This window comes from Aricia agestis, chromosome 17, assembly GCF_905147365.1.
Source record: "Aricia agestis chromosome 17, ilAriAges1.1, whole genome shotgun sequence".
Lineage (NCBI taxonomy): Eukaryota > Metazoa > Arthropoda > Insecta > Lepidoptera > Lycaenidae > Aricia > Aricia agestis.
Window position 1 is genome coordinate 1,839,848 of NC_056422.1, and position 24,231 is coordinate 1,864,078.

The window sequence follows — 24,231 nt, forward strand, 5'->3', positions numbered from 1 at the left end:
AGAACATACTATGTATACAGGGTGTAACAAAAACAAGTGATAATAATTTAGGGTGTGTACGTGTTCCCTGTAGAGAGTTCACTGTGAAAGTAACAGCGCTGAAAGACCAAAAATTTTTTTCACTTTTGTATGGGGAAACTCGTGACGCTCGGGCCCTTGCCCATACAAAAGTGAAAAAAAATGTTGGTCTTTCAGCGCTGCTACTTTCACATAAAATCTCTACAGGGAACATGTACACACCCTAAAGTATTATCACTTGTTTTTGTTACACCCTGTATAATTATATATCTACCAGAATTTGATGGCAAAAAGTGAGAAAAGAAATTGACTCTAGTCATCAATTGACTCTAGAAAATTTGGCATCAGATCCTGGTAGACTTGTATATTCTATCATACTATGTTCTGCACATTGCAGAGTGCAGACGCACTATAATTTCAGGACACGGTGATTACTGAGATTGATTATACACCGACGGACATACCTCGCCCGTAGGGCTATCACAGGTATGCATCAGCACGAATAGATCGATCGATCGGATGTTTTCAAAAATAAATGCGATATGTCGATCCTCGAAGAAGACCGAGGCGGAGACCAAGAGCCAGACATGGTCGCGACATCCCGCCTTAGCAGGGGAGCTCGGGGCGTCGTGTCAATATGGGGCTGCCGTCGCCCATGACTTCGAGTCCCAGGTAGGCCACGATGCACTAAGTGTTCCAGTGAATCGTCGCGGAATAATGTGGAATGGTGTATCCACACGTTGAGCCTGAAGAGGCAGAGGTGGTGGGGCTGCGGTCGTGTAGCACGCGTTTCCCGTAGTCCCACCTTCAGGTGCAGGAACACCGTTGGGGTTTTAGTGGGTAGTCCCGGGTGCGTTTTCCGTCCGCCCCGGGGAGTCCCACATACCTCGGTGGTCCTTCCCAGGCCCAGAGGATGTGTAAAAGCATTCCCCCAACGCAAAAAAATAAAAAATAAGGTCGATATGTCGAAATGACCAGAACAGCATGTAAAAGTCACATAATTAAACAAGTTTTTTTTCAGGATTCCGCCGTGATTCTAAGAACTGAGATTGAAAAAGAAAAGTCCACGATCAAACTCTTCTTTATCCTTTCCCGGGACATCCATGACACACTAATATTATAAATACGAAAGTATGTCTATCTGTCTGTCCGTTACCTGTTCACGCACAAACCGCTGAACCGATTTTGCTGGGGATGGGGATACAGTCCCGGGGAAGGATATACGATCTATCTATCCCGGAAAAATATACGGTTCTCGCGCGATAAACTTATTTTGGCGCAACGGACGGCATCATCTAGCAACTTCAAAATATTGGTATGGATCTAAACATCAATTTAAAAGTACTATTCTACTATTAAATAGTTTTCACGTTCGAGCAAAGGCTAAAAGCATTTCCACATAGCCTAAACAAATTTAAAAGTAAAATATTTGATAACTCGATTCCAAAGCCCATTCTTTTTTCGTTTTCCATTTCCACTTTGCGGCTAATCCTGACACAGGTTCGAAAATCCATCGGCACGCGGAAAATTCTAATTAAAAGCATCTGTGTGTTTCAGACCTGACTGGATATTGAAAATAGAAATACTGAATTACCAGATGACGCCTGCAGCTCCGTTGCGCCAAAATTCGTTTATCGCGCGGGAACCGTACATTTTTCCGTGATAAACAGTTCGGCGGTTTTGGGCGTGAAGAGGTAACAGACAGACACATTTTCTCATTTATAATATTAGTATAGTCTGTCAAAAAAGTGAAAAAAATAAAAAGGCAACATCGTAGCAGAGTAGACAAAATTATAGAGTATACCGACTTACAAGTGAGGTTGATATTTTTAAGTTTGACGTATTATGACAAAAGTCGTCGCTAGGGTCGTTACCTACAAATTTAGTTGTTGTTTATATTTTGGCACATGCAAAGAAAACTGTCAGAATTCAATTTCACAATCTTCATTTTAAAAATAAATGATATCAGCCAGCGCGCCAGCCCTTAACTTATCCTGGCGAAACCCGAAAGAAATTACAGGTATTAATCCTCGTCCGTCTCTTAGCAGTCGAAGTACTGGTAGTTATGTCTATTGTGATCGTAGTGTCATCCCTTATCCTTAGATTGATTTGAAAGGGATGACACAACGATGTTGCCACTTTTTAATTTCTTCACTTTTTTGACAGATTAAGTATAAAAGTATGGATTGTTTAGCACGTTCTGCAGCCTGAAGGGCTTGATGGATTTCAGCTCGAGAGATGTCTTTACTCATTATAAATATTCGTATGTTTACTGTGAGTGACGATAACGATTAAAATATTTTATTAAACCTAGTTATAATTTACTAATCGCAATTTATTTTGAATATCAATTAAATTAACAAAAAGAAGTAAGTTTGCTAACCCCAAACGTTTGCTAACAAAAACCTTATGTATGTAGGTTTTTGTCACCAGTTCTCAACAACACCGACATAACTGTCGTGTGGCAGCCCTAACACAGGAGCCGGGAGCTAGCCCGCTCCCAAATTGAATTTATAACGGCGACCTGATACGTATTATGACTCCAGCGTCATCATCATCATCACCATTATCACCAAAAATATAGGTGTCAGCAACTGGTGTCCTTTTGAATCATACTGACATGATGAAAGGTTGAAAGGTAAGTTATACCTGTCTTCAACTGTACAATTCCATGCTTTTTTTTTTGTGAAATAAGGGGGCAAACGAGCAAACGGGTCACCTGATGGAAAGCAACTTCCGTTGCCCATGGACACTCGCAGCATCAGAAGAGCTGCAGGTGGGTTGCAGGCCTTTTAAGAGGGAATAGGGTAATAGGGGAGGGTAGGGATGGGAAGGGAAGGGAATAGGGTAGGGGATTGGGCCTCCGTTAAACTCACTCACTTGGTTTTCTGTGAGAACGTGGTTTTTCTCCGGTCGATCCGGCCCATTCGTGCCGAAGCATGGCTCTCCCACATCAAAAATAGAACTTATAGAACTATTCTTAGTTGGAACAACTACTGTCCAAACTGCTGCTGCGAAGGTTTTGAAAAACGTTACATACATTGTTGACCGCAAATCAAATAGCCTGAGCCTCAGTTATAAACTTCAAATCTACTAGGTCTACCAGTAGTGCTAGCACGACGACCAGCGGAAATGCGAAAGTATGGACAAACTGTGGAAATAAACCTAAGGTGCCGTTCCGATCTTTTTTCGTTCCGAAAAATTCAATTAAAATGCCACTTTATGACACACTATAGTCACAAACTGTGGAGATAAACTTAAGGTGCCGTTCCGATCTTTTTTAGTTGCGAATAATTAAATTAAAAAGCCACTTAATGACAGACTATAGTTCTAAAAATTCAAATAATATCCTACATTATGACATATACTATAGTGTGTCATAAAGTGGCATTTTAATTGAATTTTTCGGAACGAAAAAAGATCGGAACGGCACCTTAGGTTTATTTCCACAGTTTGTCTATACTTTCGCATTTCCGCTGGTCGCCGTGCTACCGCTACAGGTTCTGATGGCGGATGGGAGATTTTCAAAAAATGTTATTAATCATTGGATATTTTTTTACATTTGCATGTATCACACGTAGAATCAGCCGCTATATGAAAAAAAGTATCAAACGTTTTGCTCCAATTACCCTAGTATTGGTAGCGTCAATTTCTGTTTTCCATTTTTTGCCATCAGATTCTGGTAGACCTATAAAATACCATATTTTTTTCTATCACCCTGGCTCTACATTAGATACTACCTCCAATACTCCACATTTTCATGGCTACAGATTTCTGTGGGTCATTTTCGATTCAAACTAGACTTCAGACATCAACCCTCTAAATAACTTCAAATTCAATGCGAATCCCCAGCAATTACTATTAAAAACATAACCGAGTTACCGTTTGATGTCGAAGTGACGCGATCCTTATCGAGTTAGTCTAACGCGGTTAGAGGCGCGGCGCGACTCAAAAACTATTTTATGAATAATAGATGGCGCCACGGCCAATCCCCAGGGAGCTCCGCCCCCTACCCCCGCGCCCCCGCACCCCGCTCGCCCCCCGCCGCGGAAGAAACTGATTTCCAACTCTTAATTCCTTTACAGTATCTCGTTATGCTTGGGGATTTTTACGGTGCAGTGATGATGATTGGAGTTACGGTAGATATTTTCTGCGTTTTTTTTGGTTGGCTATACGAAAGTGATTTTGGTTGGTGTGTCGTAATAATCATATTTACTCATTTGGAGGAATTTAATAATCATTAAATGTTTATATTCAGCGGGGCTAAAATTGTTTCATTTGAAGAATCATGATATGAATCATTATATGATTCATTTTTCTAAAATCGCAAAATGCAACTCTGCTTGCAATTCATTTCTGTATTTTTGTACTGATTTGACATTTGTCAGTTTGACAGTTTTCACAATTCATTTGCTGAATTGATTGAGAGGAATTGCTAAATGTGATCATTTTAGCCCCGCACAACTTGATTCAAATGTAGTACAAAATCGATAGTTAAAAAATTAAAATTTCATGTGGAGAAAAAGAGGTCCTTTGCAGTTAGACATGATAATTATTATTAGTAAAGAGACTGCAACTAAATTTTTTTTTACCTGAAGTTTGTTGTGTACAGATTTTGATTGAAAAAAATATTAGCGGTAAAACATCAGCTCTATATTATATATTTGTACTGAGAAATATATATTAATTATATTATCTTATTAGCCGATTAATAACGCTGTTAGATAGACTCCTGTCAAAAACTCAGAAACTGTGACACGTGTGAACAAATGAACTTCCTTTTTACCTTCGTAGTCGGGCACACGTAATCGATAAAGTAATCGGATCTCGTCTCGCAACAAGACTAGTCGTTAGCTAACGCAGTTACTGCGGCACGCAAACTCTGTTAGCGAAGTTTGCCGGCGTAATTGGGTGCTGTTTTACCCTGGTCAATGACATCTGTCGTGCTGCTTTACCGACACGACTATCGTTTTTGAGGTTATTTTTACAAATACCTTCACTATTAATCTACCGTTATATATGTGCTAGGTTTTCTTTGTATTCGTAATTAACTTATTAAGTTAAGTACTTATATTTGACAAATGGACTTGGGCGCTTTTAGAGTAGTTTAACCTAAGAGATTGTCCACTAATTACGTGCGCGTAAAAAGGGAGAAGGGTAAGACAAAAATTATGAACATATTGTAAATCGCATAGTCTTAAACCTCATATGTATCATCACCAAGGGTTTAAAAAACGCTTAAAAAGGCTAACGTGATTAATGAACGGATTAAGAGTAAAATAGGAAGATGATGTTTCTCACTAAGACTTTGGAAGGCATACTCACAAGGATGTGACGACGTGAAGGGGTACTCGAGCGTCGGCAGGCGATGCTGGTGCGGCGGCAGACTGGGCGGGCAGTGGTAGCAGAACAGCCCGCGCCCGCCACCGCCGCCGCTCGCCAGCTGGAAATTAGACCTTATGTTTAGTGGTTAAGGTTTATATTGAGCTGTACGGGAGAGTTTGGTGCCCACCGCTGCCACCAATTGATAGAAGCAAGGAATATTCTAAAAGTAGGTTGTAAAGGTTTATATTATGCTGCGAGTTGATGTGTGTCCATTGCTGCTAGTATTATAGGATATCCCATGTTTATGTATACCGCAAGTTACTATTGCAAAACAAATTCGACCTTATGTTAGGCGGGTAAGGTGTACAATTATTGGTAGTAACACAGGCTCACCGCCCTGCACTAATCATTCATAATAATGATAATTATAGTGCAGGAGTCAATGACTTCATCTACAACTAATTTTATAATAAATACCTTTTATCGTGAAGCTTATCTATATACAATATGGGCTCTAAACCTCGAATCATTATAAAACATAACATCAACTGTCGATCAAAATTCACAAATCGATATCTGTGATTACATTAAATTGCAGACAATGGCGCCGCTAATCACAGCCCGACTCCACTCGGCCTGCATCTCAACTCATAGAGCCGATCATTATGTACAAGTGATACAATACGGACTAATTCTAGTGTGGTGACATTAATATGCATCGGGGATTGAATTCGCAAAAATGTCGCTTGGCTCTCCGACTATATCGCTCGGGGTTTTTATGAAGATTGTAATTCTGTGTACACGTGGGAGAGCCATGCTTCGGCACGAATGGGCCGGCTCGACCGGAAAAATACCACGTTCTCACAGAAAACCAGCGTGAAATAACGCTTGCGCTGTGTTTCATCGAGTGAGTAAGTTTACCGGAGGCCCGATCCCCTACCAGCTATTCCCTTCTCTACCCTCCCCTATTACACTATTCTCTCTTAAAAGGCCGGCAACGCACCTGCAGCTCTTCTGATGCTGCGAGTGTCCATGGGCGACGGAAGTTGCTTTCCATCAGGTGACCCGTTTGCTCGTTTACCCCTTTATTCATAAAAAAAAAACTTTATATCCATATTCATACTTACTTAATATTTAAAATGCGAAAGTGTGTCTGTCTGTTACCTTTTCACGCCCAAATCGCTAAGCCGATTTTGCTGAAATTTGGCATGGAGATACTTTGAGTCCTGGGAAAGGACATAAGATACTTTTTATTCCGAAAAAATGTACGGATTTGCGAGCGTCGTCTAGATAAGTTACAAAACGCCAAAGATAGTATGTCCGTTTCACCATCAGGCTGTTTTAGACGTCATCTGGTAAAGAGATTATTTGAAAGACAGGAAAGAACATAAAATAATTTAAAAAACAAATAAGCACCTACTTTGTTGGAAGTCGGCTAAAAAGAGTATTCAAGTACTTTGACCAAAATCTTATCGGCAACCATTTTATTTAAATCATCAGTATTGTATATAATCATAAACCATCAGTATTTTCCATTGAATCACAGAGTCGTAATTGAGTTGACGAAATTATTGGTCCAATAATAATAATCGGATCTACAAAAAGTCTACAAAGTTAAGGGTATAAAACTTTTACATTGACTTAACATAATCAATTTTATTTCAACGAAAAATTATTATAATTAATTATTGTTAATTAGGGATCAATAATAATAGCTATTAGAGCGAACTTTGCTCGGTATTCGATAAAACACGAATAAAATGTCATTTTCTAAAAATGATTCCTAGCTAGATCGATTTATCGCTCCCGAAACCCCCTATATACTAAATTTCCTGAAAATCGTTGGAGCCGATACCGAGATTCCACTTATACAGGGTGTAACAAAAATAAGTGATAATACTTTAGGGTGTGTACGTGTTCCTTGTAGAGAGTTCACTGTGAAAGTAGCAGCGCTGAAAGACCAAAATTTTTTTTCACTTTTGTATGGGGAAACTCGTGACGCTCGGGCCCTTGCCCATACAAAAGTGGAAAAAAAATTTCGTCTTTCAGCGCTGCTGCTTTCACAGTGAACTCTCTACAAGGAACACGTACACACCCTAAAGTATTGTCACTTATTTTTGTTACACACTGTATATATATATATATATATATATAGGAACAGGAACAGGAACAGTTTGATATTATAAATGCTAAACTGTATCTGTCAGTCTGTTACTAGGCGACTGAACTGATTCAGATGAAATTTGGTTTAGAGATACTTTAAGAAACAGAAAGGGACATTGTTTTATTGATTTGTTGTGGAAAGATCTACGGTTCACGTACTTCATACATATAATATCATATTTTTTTATAAAATAAGAGGGCAAACGAGCAAACAGGTCACCTGATGGAAAGCTATGGAGTGGTACCGTCGCCCATGGACACTCGCAACATCAGAAGAGCTGCAGTTGCGTTGCTCTCTTCTTGAAGGTTTGCACGTAATACACACAACAGAAAGGCAATCACTACCAATCAGTCGATCTGTATATCCGTTTACACATATCAACGCATCCGTGATTTGATAAGGACACGTTACATAAACACTGCAAGTGTATTAGCGGGAGGAAAATGGCAATGAAGTACAATTGCATGCATTAGCTACGCGTGCTGGCGCGCCCAGTGACGTCACGGCAGCTACGCGACAGGATAACTATAATGTGTGTTTTTTTTTTAATGAAATAAGGGGGCAAACGAGCAAACGGGTCACCTGATGGAAAGCAAATACCGTCGCCCATGGACACTCGCAGCATCAGAAGAGCTGCAGGTGCGATGCCGGCCTTTTAAGAGGGAATAGGGTAATAGGGGAGTTTAGGGAAGGAAAGGGAATAGGGGAGGGTAGGGAAGGGAATAGGGTAGGGGATTGGGCCTCCGGTAAACTCACTCACTCGGCGAAACACAGCGCAAGCGCTGTTTCACGCCGGTTTTCTGTGAGAACGTGGTATTTCTGCGGTCGAGCCGGCCCATTCGTGCCGAAGCATGGCTCTCCCACATAGAACGTTTCAATCAATTAGTAAGCCCTAAAATATGAAAATCCACACTTTGTTTAAATCTAGGCATTGTCCATCAACTTAAAAGATTCACAGATCATTTCCGTGATGGACAATGATGACGAAACCACTTAATTTAATCGATTTGTCAAACCGAACCAGAAGATCATGTCCTACAAGAACTTGACGTAACCCGATCATGTAACGCACGTATCAGTTTTTCTGATACACTAGCTATTTGACCGAGCTTTGCTCGGTATTCGATAAAACACGAATAAAATGACATTTTCTAAAAAATATTCCTAGCTAGATCGATTTATCGCCCCCGAAACCCCCTATATACTAAATTTCATGAAAATCGTTGAAGCCGATTCCGAGATTCCAATTATATACAATTTAATTATATATAATAATAATATATAATAATATAATTAGAAAATCAATTAAAAAAAGATATAAACAATGAAATTTTTTTAAATCTTTGTTAACAATATTATTAACTATTGTATATAGAATTAAAAAAAATATATTAATTTGACATTATTATTTTTTAAAATATATTTTTCATCGGTCGAAAGTACCCAAATTTGAGGCTTTTCGAACTTTTAAAAATTCATATCTTTAAAAATATTAACTTTATCGTAAAAAGTCATAGGACCTTTTTTATTGGTATTTCAATAAAGAATTAAAAAAAATTGTTCGGTTAAAAAATAACAATTCCTTGCAATTGTTTAAACAATGTTTGTTTAAACAATATGGCACCGGGTTGCGCCCTGGCAACATGCATTTATATCATCAGGAGGGCAATTTGAAGAGGATCGCATAAAATAATTGAGGTGGAATAGTTTTCGGTACTCATGCGCCGACTTGTGCTAGTCTAATAGGCAGATAGCGGATCGCTTGATTGCTTAATTATTATCGACCCTTACATCGCTTGACAGACACGGGCAAAATATTGTACAATGTCTAATTACAGTGTGGATGTAAAGTTTATGTGGGTTTTACTCGGCATGGATTGCCATCAATTTGAAAGACAGTTTAAGGCTGGGTTTTTACACTATATATACGTTTCACATAATGCAGAATTTTAACGTTTACCAACAGAATAACTATCGTCTCTTATGCCGATGTTTGATTTGATTCAATGAGTGTTTTGCTTAAAAAGTAACGAAGGCTACCAATAATCATTAGAAGCTATATTTTTTGCTTTGTTGCAGAAATAAAAATGTAATTCGCAATATTTTTCCCTAGACAAATCCGTACAAAGACATAATAGTAAGATTGGCTCGTCCTGTCTGCGCGCGTGGGGCCGATGCGCTAATCCTATTTATATTATCGTGTCATTACCACATTACGACACCCACCGGCCGCATCCATGCCCCGTGCCCCGTGCCCCGAGGGCCCCCGCGTGCCCCACTGCATCGACCTTGACTGACGCCTGATCCTCGACTATAATGTTGGCGAATTATTTGACATAAAGCCCTGCACTGTCAAGCGGGAAAAAAACTGGTGCTAGGTCGGTCGTGTTAGGTTGACGCCTTGATAATGTGGCTGTAGCGATATCGATTTTTCTCAGCAATGACTAAAGCTAAGAAATTAAAGTTCATTGTCAGTATTCATCATGTCTTTGTCCTTGAATTACCCATAGCATAACTCGATTGGTGAACTTTTATAACACAGAATAATCAATCAAATAGACCTCTGTAAAAAAATGGATTCCTATTTTGCCAACAGAGGAGAGTGATTTAAGCTTCCAAAATCTGTATATAGATTGGTTCAAGCATACACTTTAATTTGCCCATAGCTTATATGAAATGTATTTATGGTATTTAAATTACGCGACAAAAACCATTTTGTCGCTTACGCCCTTTCCATTTTTTGCTGTCCATTGCTTATAATATATTGCATAGAAAACAAGCAATCTAAAACATATCCAACACGGTTTTTTACTTTAACGCGGCGTCACCTTAAAACATTAGTGGCTGCTATTATACAAACAAAGTAATATTGAGCAATTTGAGATCCTTTTTAAAATGGTCAAGTTATTTTTCCTGTGGGTACTCGGTAGTGACTGGCCACTATCACACTGACATAATAATGTGGGCGAGAGTTTGTGTGTGTAATGTTTATGTGTTAATTCTTTACGCAAAACCACTAAGCAGATTTTGACCAAAGGTATGGCATAAGTTTAGCTTCTGGATTAACACATAGGCTACATTTTATCCGGAAGGCGGAATGGCAATATTCCAATAAGCAGGCTTGAGAACAAACGCTACAGACCAAATTTAAATTTATCTACCAGCTATATTCTATTCTCTACATTTTAAATAGCTCTTAATAGAACATCTTTTAAATAAATAATAAATAATTCCTATAAGAACGGCGCGAAAAAAACTTCACCTTGGTAGAGTGCTTTACACGCTCAATCTCGTTCAAAAATTTGTTTAATCTGATAATTCCTATTTATTGATCCACTTATTTCATTAAAAATAAATGGATTCAGCTGTAATCTTTGATCTTATTCATAGCATAGACTAAAGAGTATTGTGTGAGGCGAGATTGCCGACACTGGGCCTTTTGTTTCTGAAGGTTGGCGACGCGACGTGAGAACTGATTGATCTTGGAATGTCACTTCCTATGGGATCCACAATAAAAGAGCGATATATTATTTAAATATCACCGTTAAAAAGTAATTAGGAAATATAACTGCTTGAAGGATTTTGGAACGAAGTTCCTTATCGCGCGTTCGGCGTAAAGAAGGCTAGATAGAACGATATTTGACCTCGACACTTTTATATTAGTAAGTACCTGCATGGTAGGGGCAGAGGGCGTTGATAGTATTCCTGTGCGTCAACAAGATGGTGTTTTTTTAATATTTTTTTGAGTGTATACGTATACGGTTTTTTTGAACATAAGAAATAACTTCGTTTCTTTCGGGTGTCCCTTGACACCTCTCAAGTTTTTTTATGTTACAATGGTGATTTCTGGCTCAGTTGTTATGATATGGGAGATCGCAGACGACAGATTGTCGTCTGCAATCTCCCTTATCCATACTGTATGTGATACATCGATTAGGCCACTAGGTAGTCAACGGTCAATGAGAACCACTTTTATAGGCATTAACGCTGCATAAAAATTTGATAGTGAGACCGTGAGCTGACTGTTGCTTTTTTACAGCTGCTGCTGTGCAAAATTTAAAAAAGCAGTATCAGGAAAATCATTTGCATGGCGCGGCCATGCCGACTGTATGGGTGCCGCAGACTCGATCGCACAAAAAGTCTGTCGTCTGCGATCTCCCTAAAGATGAGCGCGGGGTATTTTTATTTTTATTTATAAAAGGTTTTAAGTACCTACGTAAGTAAGGATCTAAGACCGTCTGATAGTATTAGACTACAGAAAATTTAAGTAAACGTACAGTAATTTTAATTAAATTAGATACTATCTGAATTTGGGATCATACAAATTACAATTCACTTTGATCCATAATCCGTTCATCGCAAAATGATCGCAATCGTTCAACTCAATGAAACGCCGATAAATGTTACCGTTAAATAAATAATTACCGAGTTAATACTGTAATTAATGAGAACACAAACAGTAATTACGCGATTTGGGCGGGAAATAACTCAATTCTGCTGAGATGTACCGCCATGTTCGGGCGCCATATTGGATTCGTGTTTGAACGTCGAATTGGAGTTTTTTTTTAATTCACTGGCCAGCGGAACTGGTGTGTAATTGAATATCACGTACAATTAAAACGTATTTGGTTGTATTTTAATTGGATTTGCACAAAATTAATGAGTATCTATACTGTATAGACCGTACAACATAGTTTTTGAGTTTTCTATTCGTATGAAATATACATACTTTGGAACTCTATAACTTTTCTGATGAGAATGTATGTTTAAAGTAATTTACTCATTAATCAATATGCGGTCAACCAATACTTAATACGAATAGCGAATTTGCGAATTTCAATAGTCTCTCAGCTTTATTTTTAGGGTTTCGTACCCGTAAAGGGTAAAAACGGGACCCTATTACTAAGACTTGTCTTCAATGTTCGTCTGTCTGTCTCCAGGTTGCAACTCATGAACCGCTATACTAGACTTCTGAAATTTTCACAGATTGTACTATACTAAAAACATAATAAATTAAATATTTAAGGGGGCTCCCATACAACAAACGTGATTTTTTGTTGTTTTTTGCTCCAAATAAATAATGGCAACACATAGGCAATTGAAATGTTCACATACTTTAATATCTAATAATAAAATTTAAATAAATTAAATAATTAAGGGGGGCTCCCATACAAAAAACATAATTTTTGGCCTATTTTTGCTCTGTAGTGGTACGGAACCCTTCGTGCTCGAGTCCAACTCGCACTTGACCGATTTTTTATTTTGGTATGAATATACTTTGAGTCCCGGTAAAATAATAGTCCTCTTACTAACACACGAGTTTTAAAACTTCTTCACAGATCATCCCAAATGACTATTACTTAGGTTGGGTTGCACCAACTAACTTTAACTATAACTGTAACTATAACTTTAACGTTAACTACAGTGCAAAATGTCAGATCTTTGGTCAAAGTTAAATATGGCGTCCACGGACGCCATATTTAACCATAACCGCTCATACGTATATCCAATTATTTTTCGTGAAAATTTACTATGTTACACAGTGTTATATTTTTCCTGACGATTTGTACGGATAATATTTTTTTTTATATACTGTCAATCCCGTTAACTGTAGCTTGAATAAGAAAATAAACGCAACAGACATCTGTGAACTTCTCCAGTTAAAGTTAAAGTTAAAGCTAAAGGACGCCATATTTAACCATAACCATAACTTTAACCTTAACTTTAACGCCTCTGGTGCAACCCACCCTTAAAAAAACATTTACCAAATTCACCAGAAAGAGTACTATGTATTTAGTTAAGTGAGTATATTTTAGTTAAGTGAATAATAAAACGGTTTTAAACACGTTTTGAACACATGTTGATTCTATATCATTTGATCACTCAATTCATACAACAAAAATAAATCATAATCTACATTTAAGCAATACAAATGGCTCGCAAACGATTTCATTCAATTCAGCGCTCGCCCGAACCAAAACAATCAGTCGCGTTCATTTAATATCGAACTTTTATAAACTGTAATCGATTCCAATTGACTTATATTAACTATTAACGATTCAACGTCGCACGCACATCACTAGTGTATTGAAACTTTAAGATTTTGAAAATAAATAAGTAGGTTATAGGTAAAGACCGGAATTTTCCACTTAGCTATACTATACCTCAAATCCCATGCTTTTATAATAATAATAATAATATCTATGGACGATTCCCGCCACATCAGTCTGGCCCCGTGGTAAGGATTTGTTTTACGGGTACCAGACAACGGAAATATATTAAATACTTTTATAAAATACATTAACAATTTTATTATAGCATGCACATAATATTTAGGAACATTGAAGACTTTTTGTTCCGTCGGCGGCTTGAACCCCTAGCTTGAGCTACGTCCACGCACTCAACCACTGATCCACAGAGATCCTCAAACAGTACGCTGCGTAAATATCTAATTACAGAGCGTGAGTAAGTGATAATACTTAAGGGCAGCGGTAGGCAACAGGCGGACCGCGGTCCGTTCGCGGACCGCGAAAGGTCGAAAGTATCAATTAATTACATAGATAAGGCACAGTATAGCAATATGACATATCCCTAATATTGCTTTACTGTGGATAAGGTAAACGTATACCTTCATCAATTAAAATAATATTTTTAAGCTACATAGGACAAGTGTGTTTTTTTCTGGACCTCGTTATCCCAAAGTATCCGGACCTCACCTAAACTTACTTGCTGACTCCTGCTTTAGGGTGTGTATGAGTCCCTTATATAGAATTCACTGTTAAAGTAGCAGCGCAGAAAGAGCAAAGTTTTTTTTTTGTGATTTGTGTGGGCAAGCGCCCGTGCGTCGGGAATTAAAGTTTATCTTTCAGCGCTGCTACTTTCACAGTCAACTTAATACAGGGACCTCATACACACCCTTAAGTACTATCATTTAGTTTTGTTACACTTTGTAGAAATAATAGTCAGGGAGCCCTAGAACATTTTTTTACTACTATCAAGCAAAATTTTTGTGAGTAGCTTCATTTTGATAAGACAAACAACATTTTTATATCTGCGAAAAATCTTGAAAGTGGTAGCTAACAGAGATAGAAAGGATTTCATACTTTGATTTGATGGTCCTAAAATATGGATTGTTCTATTTGTAGGACAATGTTACTCTTAAAATATATAGCTATTAACCTATTAAAATATATAAAAAATCAGCTGGTTAGGGTTCCGTTTTAGGGTTCTGTAATCAAAAAAACTTGGTTGACTACGGTAAAAATGTTGTTTGTCTCATAAAAATGAAGCTACTCACAAAAAATTAGCTTGATAGTAATAAAAAATGTTCTAGGGCTCCCTGACTATAATGTCATAATATGAAAATAATTATAAACAATCCAATAAAATATGTCTGCGTGTACAAAGGATATAATACACAGTTGAGACCAATTAGTATCAATTACAACAAGCGGGCGCTACAGCACAAACGTATTAGCCGGCATCGAACCCATGACCTCCGGAGATGATATCGTCAAGATAAAATCATCATTATTTATTTTTCCCTTAAAGTTTAAACTATTAAAGCAACCTACTAAGAGTATTGAATTCAAAACCTTTTTGGAGACGCGACGTTGTGCACTTTTTCGGAGTGGGAAAAGAATCTCTGAAAGGACACATGAATTAAAGGCCGGTAACGCACCTGCAGCTCTTTGGGTGTTGCGAGTGTCCATGGGTGACGGGAGTTGCTTTAAACCAGCAGGCGTAGCATGGTCACTATGGAAACGGTTTCTTTCTACTGACACATTTTATAATGGCGGATTTCCATTGTCTAACTTTGTCTATTCTTCCGTAAAAAGAAACCGATTCTATAGTGACCATGCTACACCTTTGCCCCCTTATTTAAAAAAAGAATTGATCGAAAAGTAAGGAGAAAGAGTAAATAATCCGTCGGCGCGGCGTAGGATAGAAATGTTCCACACTTCTTACTTTATAAATATTATTATTTGCGGTCAAATATATGTCTGCCCTGCTATTCAGATTTTATTTATTTCAAAAAAATTATGCACATAAAAGTACAAAGGTGGACTTAACGCGTTTAAGTAAAAAATCGTTTTGGATATGTTTTAGATCGCTTGTTGATCGCCGGGCCGGCCTCTCATAGAAAACAAGAAATGGAACAGCAGGATGTGGAAAGGGCGTAAGCGACAAAATGGTTTTTGTCACGTAATTTAAAAACCATAAATATATTTCATATAATTAATATAAGCTACGGCCAATTATCGTGTATGCTTGAACTAATCTATGTACAAATGGAAACTTAAATCACTCTCCTCTGTTGGCAAAATTAGAATCCCTGTTTTTTGATTGATTATTCTGTGTTATAAAAGTTTACCAATCGTGTTATGCTATGGGTAATTCAAAGATAAAGACATGATGAATACTGACAATGAACTTTAATTTATTATCTTTAGTCATTGTTGAGAAAAATCGATATCGCTGCAGCCAAATTATTATCAAGGCGTCATCTTAAAACGGCGCTGCTTGATTGTTTGCTTATTATTGCATATATCAGAACAACGTTTGACGGACTAGTCATGTATAACAGATAGGGACGTCACAATTTTAATCTGGCAATCGAATTGTCGGACACAGGGCGTCGCAGGGCGTCGAGGGCGCCGAGGCAGGGCGCCGGCAAATTTGATAACCGACGGCTTTGACAGTTATTGGACAAGCATAAACTCGTTTCGACTTATTCTAGTTACACGAGAGAGTTTATATCGAGTTATGTATTGAATAAATACTAATATTATAAATGCGAAAGTGCGTCTCTTCACGCCCAAACCGCTGAACGGATTTTGCTAAAATTTGGCATGTTACCTTGAGTCCCGGGAAAGGACAAAGGTTACTTTTTATCCATAAAAATGTACGGTTCCCGCGTGATAAACATGGCTTTGGCGCAACGGAGGTACGGGCATCGTTTTATAGTTTAATAATATTATGTTACTTTTTATATTTTATTGTTATGTTACTTTTATAATAGTTTTTAATTTTCTAGCGACTTGCTCTACATTGTATTTCATTATTAAATAATTTTATTAAACAGTCAGTACTGTATTAAAAAGTAAACAGTACTTATGTATTTTTTGTTTTCACGCTTTGTCTATTTTCGGTCTCGGTTAAGAACGGAAACCCAGCTCGGTCGAGCCCTAATATTAAGATACTCTATAATAAAACCTAACGGCATTAAATATGTTTTTTTTTTGTTAGAAATAAAAAAAATAAAGTTTTAAATCGTCGTTTAAGCCCATAAAATAATTCTGTAGACGCTGCGGAGCGGCAGCGTAGCCAGGTGCTACGCGCGTACCACGCCGTAGATAGGAAATCAGATTTTGGTTAATTTTAGTAATTTTTACTGTTTTTTATTAGAGAGAGCGGTAAGTTACTTGTATTGTAAAATTAACAGTAAGCTTATTGGTTTGTGACATTTTTAATAAGAGATTGCTTTTATATAGTATACATAATTATTATTATACTTATACCACCATGCCTAGATTACTGATCTCATCTGAATGAGCTCAATTACATTGTCCTGGACACTAAAATCCTAGCTTTCTAGCGCAAAACTTTCACAGAAATGGTGCATCAATGTACAGTTTCGTGCCTCATCTCCTAAATGTGGGTATATACTATACTAAAAAACGTGGGAGAGCCATGCTTCGGCACGAATGGGCCGGCTCGACCGGATAAATACCACGTTCTCACAGAAAACCGGCGTGAAACAGCGCTAGCGCTGTGTTTCGCCGAGTGGGTGAGTTTAGCGGAGGCCCTATCCCCTACCCTATTCCCTTCCCTACCCTCCCCTATTCCCTCTTAAAAAGGCAGGCAACGCACCTGCAGCTCTTCTGATGCTGCGAGTGTCCATGGGCGACGGAAGTTGCTTTCCATCAGGTGACCCGTTTGCTCGTTTGCCTCCTTATTTCATAAAAAAAAAACTAGATGACGCCCGCAACTCCGTTGTGCCAAAATCGTTTATCGCGCGGGAACCGTACATTTTTCCGGGACAAAAAGTATCCTATGTCCTCTCCCAGGACTCAAAGTATCTCCATGCCAAATTTCAGCAAAATCGGTTCAGCGGTTTGTGCGTGAAGTGGTGACAGACAGACAGACAGACAGACACACTTTCGCATTTATAATATTAATATGGAAGTATGGATATGGATATGATTGGCCGTTAAGAGAATTGCTGGAACATAATGAAATCTCAATGGGGATTGTCCATTTTTTTTTAATTTTGATCAGTATAATAAGGTCAGTGATCGTTTTTCTGTATATAAACGAAAAAAATACCCATTAGTTACTTATATTTTTGAACAAATACGTTTAACCTTTGTTTGACCTTCAATGGCGTTAAATTAGCAATAAATTCGACCAACACTACATTTCGAACTTTTTTTAAGCTTCTCGTATCAGCTTTCACATAATGAGAACTTGCATTTGACGAACCAGCCATTATAAATAAGATTGAAAGGAAATTTAAAATATATGCAGAGGTCAATTGGCGGCCGATGATGACGTCAGAGCGAAACTTTAAAAATTTATTGAGAAAAAACTAGCCAATGAATTTCAAAATTATTTAATTTATATTCTTAAAATACCCTATTTTAACGAAAAAAAAAATATAAAAAGTACATGTGATTTTTTTTGGACAATGCTAATTGCGCGAGTTGTGGCCGCGGGCGCCATCACAATTGCATATTAATTACCTATAACTATCATAATCATCATTGATCATGTTTGTTCAAATATTGATGTTACATTATAATTCATTTTTGAGACATAGGTCAATGTAGTTGTTGGTGGTATACCTATACCCCAGTTTGAGAAATCACAAAGTAGAAAAGTTGTCACTTGAAATAATAACCTGGCCATTTAGCCGAAACTTTTTCGTTTTTGCTTCGTTATAGAATCGCCGATCAAAATGTATGGAATTGACATAAGACGAGTCGAACGTCAACGTCATATTAACGAACGCTTATGTCAATTCCATACATTTTCATCGGCGATTCTATAACGAAACGAAAAGAGTTTTGCTCAACCCCCTGATGAAATAGATATAATAACTTGATGTTTTTAATATTTATGTAAGCAAAACCACAAGGTGAGTTACAGAACTTCAGCACTAACAATTTAAGTGACTAGCCTCATGCTTGATAGCATAGTAATAAATAATAATGAATATTACATTACATAACATAACATGTATGTAATTTAATGTATGTGATTTGATGGAATAAAATATTTATTATTATTATAACAGAGCTTTTCTTCTTAACTACAGCAATATTAGCATATACAGGGTGTAACAAAAATAAGTGATAATACTTTAGGGTGTGTACGTGTTCCTTGTAGAGAGTTCACTGTGAAAGTAGCAGCGCTGAAAGACCAAATTTTTTTTCACTTTTGTATAGAGAAACTCGTGACGCTCGGGCCCTTCCCCATACAAAAGTGAAAAATAAATTTCGTCTTGCAGCGCTGCTACTTTAACAGTGAACTCTCTACAAGGAACACGTACACACCCTAAAGTATTATCACTTATTTTTGTTACACGCTGTAAAACTTCACTTCAATATATTAAAATGCAAGTTTTTAATGATGAAATCACACTAATTATAATATTGTAAATACACTTTCAAAAGCCGCTTAGGTATTACTTTGCCTCGTCAAGTCTTAGTTGCAAAAAATAGTGCTATAGTTACTGTTTAGTAAAGCTTAAAACCATCTTGTATGGCGACCCGTTACTCTGCAATAGCTATGTCCATACTGTGCACTTTCATCTTCAATTTTCGTCATCAACCTTCATAGTGGCGCATTCAATAATTGAATGCGTCAAGGAACGCAACGCCAATATTGTCACTTTTTAAGTTTTGGATACGGTCAGAGGGCATGCGTCGCGGGCATGCCTCACGTTCGCTGTTGACTGCGCTATAACGCATGCCCTTGACGAACAGAAACAGGCACAGTGTGGACAAAGCTTTCGTTACATAAATGCAAGCGCCGGCAATTGTCCGGCGCCGATCGGCCTTACACTTATTGCATGTGATTGACTCGTGACGTAAGTAGTCTGTGCTCATCATCATCGGCTAATACGTTGCAGTAATTGTTCGGTAATTTTATTTTAAAAGTAGCCAAACATTCACAATACTAAGCATGGGCGTACCGAGGGGGGGGCAGGGGTGGGCAGCTGCCCCCCCCCTGGATCATGTTGACGTCCCTACTAAGTATACCTATTATCTAGTACTTTCATCTTTAAATTAAAAATAATGAAACGAATTTTTGCCATTTGTTTGCAATACAATATTTTTACAACTAAAAATTATAAATTTTTTATTCTTTATAAACACCTAGCTTATAAAAAATCTGATTTGCCCCCCCCCCCCCTGGCCCAGAATCTGCGTAATTTGCCCCCCCCCCCCCCCCCTGGCCCAGAACCTGGGTAATTTGCCCCCCCCTGTCCCAGAACCTGATACTAAGCTCTACATCTATAGGAATTGTATTTATGCGCGGACAGCTAGCCGATCGTCAGCACTGACATGAAAATATATAACTTGGGACCCGACGCGGCGTAGCACAAGTGAAAAACTTCTATCCATACTAATATTATAAATGTAAATGTGTGTCTGTCTTTCTATCTGTCTGTCTGTCTGTCTGCTACCTCTTCACGCCCAAGCCGCTGAACCGATTTTACTAAAAGGCATAACAGCTCCCACACCGGTTTCGGTGACGGTGGCCGGTTTCGCTGAAACCAGCTACGCAGGAGTAATTTTATAGTGCCCAAGTGTGTGCGCAGTACACAAGAGCACTCTCTATTCCTTTACTCTCATAACCCAGTGGGACCGCGACCGACACGACCGGCGAGAGATCACGCGCAGGACTCGAACCCACGACCTCCGAGTCAAGAGCCGCACTCTATACCACTAGACCACGGAGGCGTTTCTCACTGAAAGGTATGGAGATACTTTGAGTCCCGGGAAAGGACATAGGATACTTTTTATCCCGGAAAAATGTACGGCTCACGCGCGATAAACATTTTTAATCGCAACGGAGTTACGGGCTGACGCCCGTCTAGTTTTTTTGTAAAAATACGAGATAAAGCGGGTCGATGGAAAGCAACTACCGTCGCCCATGGACACTCGCGACATCAGAAGAGTTCCAGGTGAGTTTCAAATATATTGATAATTTTTACTATGTTAACTAACTAACTTTCCCGTTAAACCACTCTATCATGATCATTTATTTGCCTTCAATGTAGGTTACAAAAGTTACTTTATTTAAAAATCGCATGAAAAATTAAGTAAATCTAAATATGCTTAGAAACAAGGCAGCAGGAAGCGGTTTTTAACCGACTTCCAAAAAGGAGGAGGTTATATATTCGGCTGTGGATATATTTTTATTTAACGTTCACGTTGATGAGTGATGATAATATAATATAGTCTTTGATAACTGAATCGTCGTTCGCAATATGAAATTAAGTTTAGCTCTGCACGATTGTTTGAACGAACTCTTAGTTCTTACTATACTTTTAAGCTTGCAACCAATGTATGAATTTAAATGCTTAATTGTCTACTTTAATATTTAAAAGCAGTAAAACTAATAAAATCGTTCTCCACTGTAGAGCATCGCGCCGCGCGTCGACTCTACATATAATATTCATGATGAAACAAAAACCGTCGGACTGAAAACTAAAATCAATTCTTGGAATCTGTACTATCTGCTGCTGTTTCTATGCCGGGATATAGCTAATTTAGGTTTAATTTTGGGAAGGATAATAAGTATTTTTGAAAATTAGCCTTGTTATTTTTCAGGAACCAGCAAATTTTACCGAAGTTTTCTTATGAAATACTTAAATTTTGTAAAGTTTAAAATTATTAATTCTAGTTAAAATGAAGTAGGTATGTTTTAACAATTAAAATAGCCCGACGATAATTATAATGATCTCAATTATTTATTTTTAGCGTACCTTAAAAATAAAACGATAATAAAAAAGAATTAAATAGAAAACGATGAATATGCAAAATATTTTCATCGTTGGCTTAATTTGTTAAATTAATTACAATTAAAATGATTACCGCTTAAATATTTCAATTACGTACATTTCCCGGAAACGTGACGAACTCTACATTCGGAACTTCGAAATCCAAAAAACTCAACGAAACCCTTTTAATCCCGTCTATTGTAATAAGTTTACCTTGTTCGCGTCTGAAAATATTTTGTAGCGTGGTGGGCGGGAACTTTCCCGCCTAACTCCGCGTGAGTGGAGCGCAGTCACCGCGCGGACATGGCGCCGACGTGCGCACTCCGTGACGCGCCGCGACCGACTGACTGCGCTGCGGCGAAACCGCCCTCGGCAAACAAAACCCCACCCGCCGTAAAGAGCATTTTAGCACGCGCCACCCCCCCTCCCGCGCCCTGATTTAATCGCGAGCGCGGGCACTGATTCACTTAGCGGAACGCAACTACCGCTTCTATCTCGCTCACTCCCGCGCGCGCGATAATCTCGTTGCGGCGCGCTCTCTCTCCCTCGCGCGCGAGACGCTCCCGCGTGGGAGCGGGACGGCGCTAGCGTCGCGGACGCTTCTTTTCTCAACTCGATTTGCATGCGGGGGTCGCTCGACAAACTTTATGTCCTCGTTTCGTAAATTATTTATACGTTCGGAAATACTTTTAACGGCGCTCGGGCCACCGAGTCCGAAGACGGCGCGAGTCGGAATTAATAGCGAGCAGATTACACCGTAGGACGCGGCGCCGTAATCCAATTTGCGTTGTTCTCTGATCAATTCCGAAACGGAATTTGCATGTTACTCGATTCGCATTTTCATAATTAATGTATTCGATTCAATCATCGGGTTTGTTCCGAAGTTCCATTAGATTGTAAATTCATAAGCGAGCTTCTCGAAATGCGTACAATATAATATTCTGTTCTATCTTACCTAACTCCATAATTCATTTCTAAGATGCACCTTGTTTGAGCAATTATGTTGGAGATTGCTTTCGTGGTTCTAGGATTACTGAGATGTGACTTGGGTCAACGTTTGATCACCTTAAAGGAATTTCCAGGCTTAAGGGACCTAAGGGCCTGTTGTAGAGTCGCCTAATAAACGAGGAACAGCTTATCAGCAACTTTTTCGCTGTTTTCTTTATACTATTCCAGAAAATCTAAGGTTCTAAGGGCTCGCTTAAACGATTTCGGGAATACATTAATTTTGTGACACTATAGATCAAAACTGACAACTGTGTATTTTACTGAAATATCTGGGCACCTCCTTTAGGACTATCCAGCATTCCTAGTTCCTACTTACAATCTTCAATATAAATGCTGATTTTGTGATCATTCCAAAATGGTAAAAGACAATTTACTACAGAACTTTAACTTAAAATAATTCTTACTACATTAAATAAGAAGTACTAATGATTTAAGTAGACTAGGCATTAAAATAACTTATGAATAAATCCGGCGCTTATCCGAAGAACCAAGACACCAATTTGTAACTTCAACTCGCTGAATCTTCATATAAATAGATTGCAATGGAATATGAAGTAGTCCTAATTGAGTTGTTACTTGCCTTGCCTTGCAAATGTGTCAAATGTTACGGTTATACAGCTCAGAACAGAAGTCAAGTAAGCTAGTGAATTAGACGCTGCCATGGTTCAAGCTATTTTAATGTGAACTTATGTGAGCGTCGACAAAATAACATTTTAGTCGCAGACGAAGAGAGAGTACTTCTCTTTCCAGAGAAGTAACTAAAGTAAACAATAATTCAAAAATAGCATTAGGCTGAATTCTAAAAGATTCAATTCTGTTCTACCTACCTACCTACACAGCACAACAATTTGTAATAAAAGATAGTTCGATTTTACTACTAAATTATCAGAAGAATGTACTAAGGCTTTGGATATCGTTATACATAGAAGTTAGCGATAAGTTGATTACAAATTCATGTTGCAAATTCTGTTAAAGTTGTAGTTTACTAACTCTGCAAAGTGCTATCTGCTACGTCGTCGTAGACTAATGTAATGCTTCAGACATTGAGAATTTCGATATTATAGGTCTACCAGAATCTGATGACAGATTATCCTCGATCATTGGATACATTTTTATATTTGCATGTTTCACACACAGAATCAGCCTCTTTATAGAGCCTCCTTATGGAAAAAAAGGATCATAATGTTTTATTCCAATCAGCCCGGTATTGCTAGAGCCAATTCCTTTCTCACTTTTATTCATCAGATCCTGGTAGACCTATAGTTAAAATTATTTATTATAACAACGCTGCAATGATGGATATAATGCTCCAAAGTCCAAAATGGTGCATTCAGTGTTTAAATAAGAATGAAAGATACATAATATTATTTTATTTCATGAAAAGAGTTTTAACTCTGATTATAATGTGTATAGGTACGTCTCTTATTGAAGTACAAGGTTCTAACCTAGATCCTATGTTTTACTTTGTTTATAACAGAAACAATACATAAAGTAATATGAATTCATAAATAATTTATTTTTGCTGGCGATTAAATATTAAATAAAAAATCTAAAATGAATGAATAAATTCATTTTATCTTGCCATTTAAACGTAAAATTCTTTGCCATTTAATAACTATAAATATTCATTTACCTAAGCCATTTGTTTTTTAAACAATCAAAAACTTAATGACTCGTAGAATTATAGGTAGGTATACTTACT

At 37.9% G+C, this 24,231-nt stretch overlaps 1 protein-coding gene across 1 annotated transcript in view; it reads right to left on the minus strand.

The window, feature by feature from the left end:
• The window catches only part of LOC121735629 (dorsal root ganglia homeobox protein), a 76,749-nt gene extending 54,256 nt beyond the window's left edge, over positions 1-22,493 (minus strand). Inside the window, exons 1-3 of the mRNA XM_042126525.1 lie at positions 22,477-22,493; positions 21,735-21,873; positions 5,344-5,461 (exon numbers count right to left, since the gene is read on the minus strand). Coding sequence (XP_041982459.1) covers positions 5,344-5,461; positions 21,735-21,873; positions 22,477-22,493 — 274 coding nt within the window. The remainder of the gene's footprint in view (positions 1-5,343; positions 5,462-21,734; positions 21,874-22,476) is intronic.
• Positions 22,494-24,231: the final 1,738 nt, after the last annotated feature.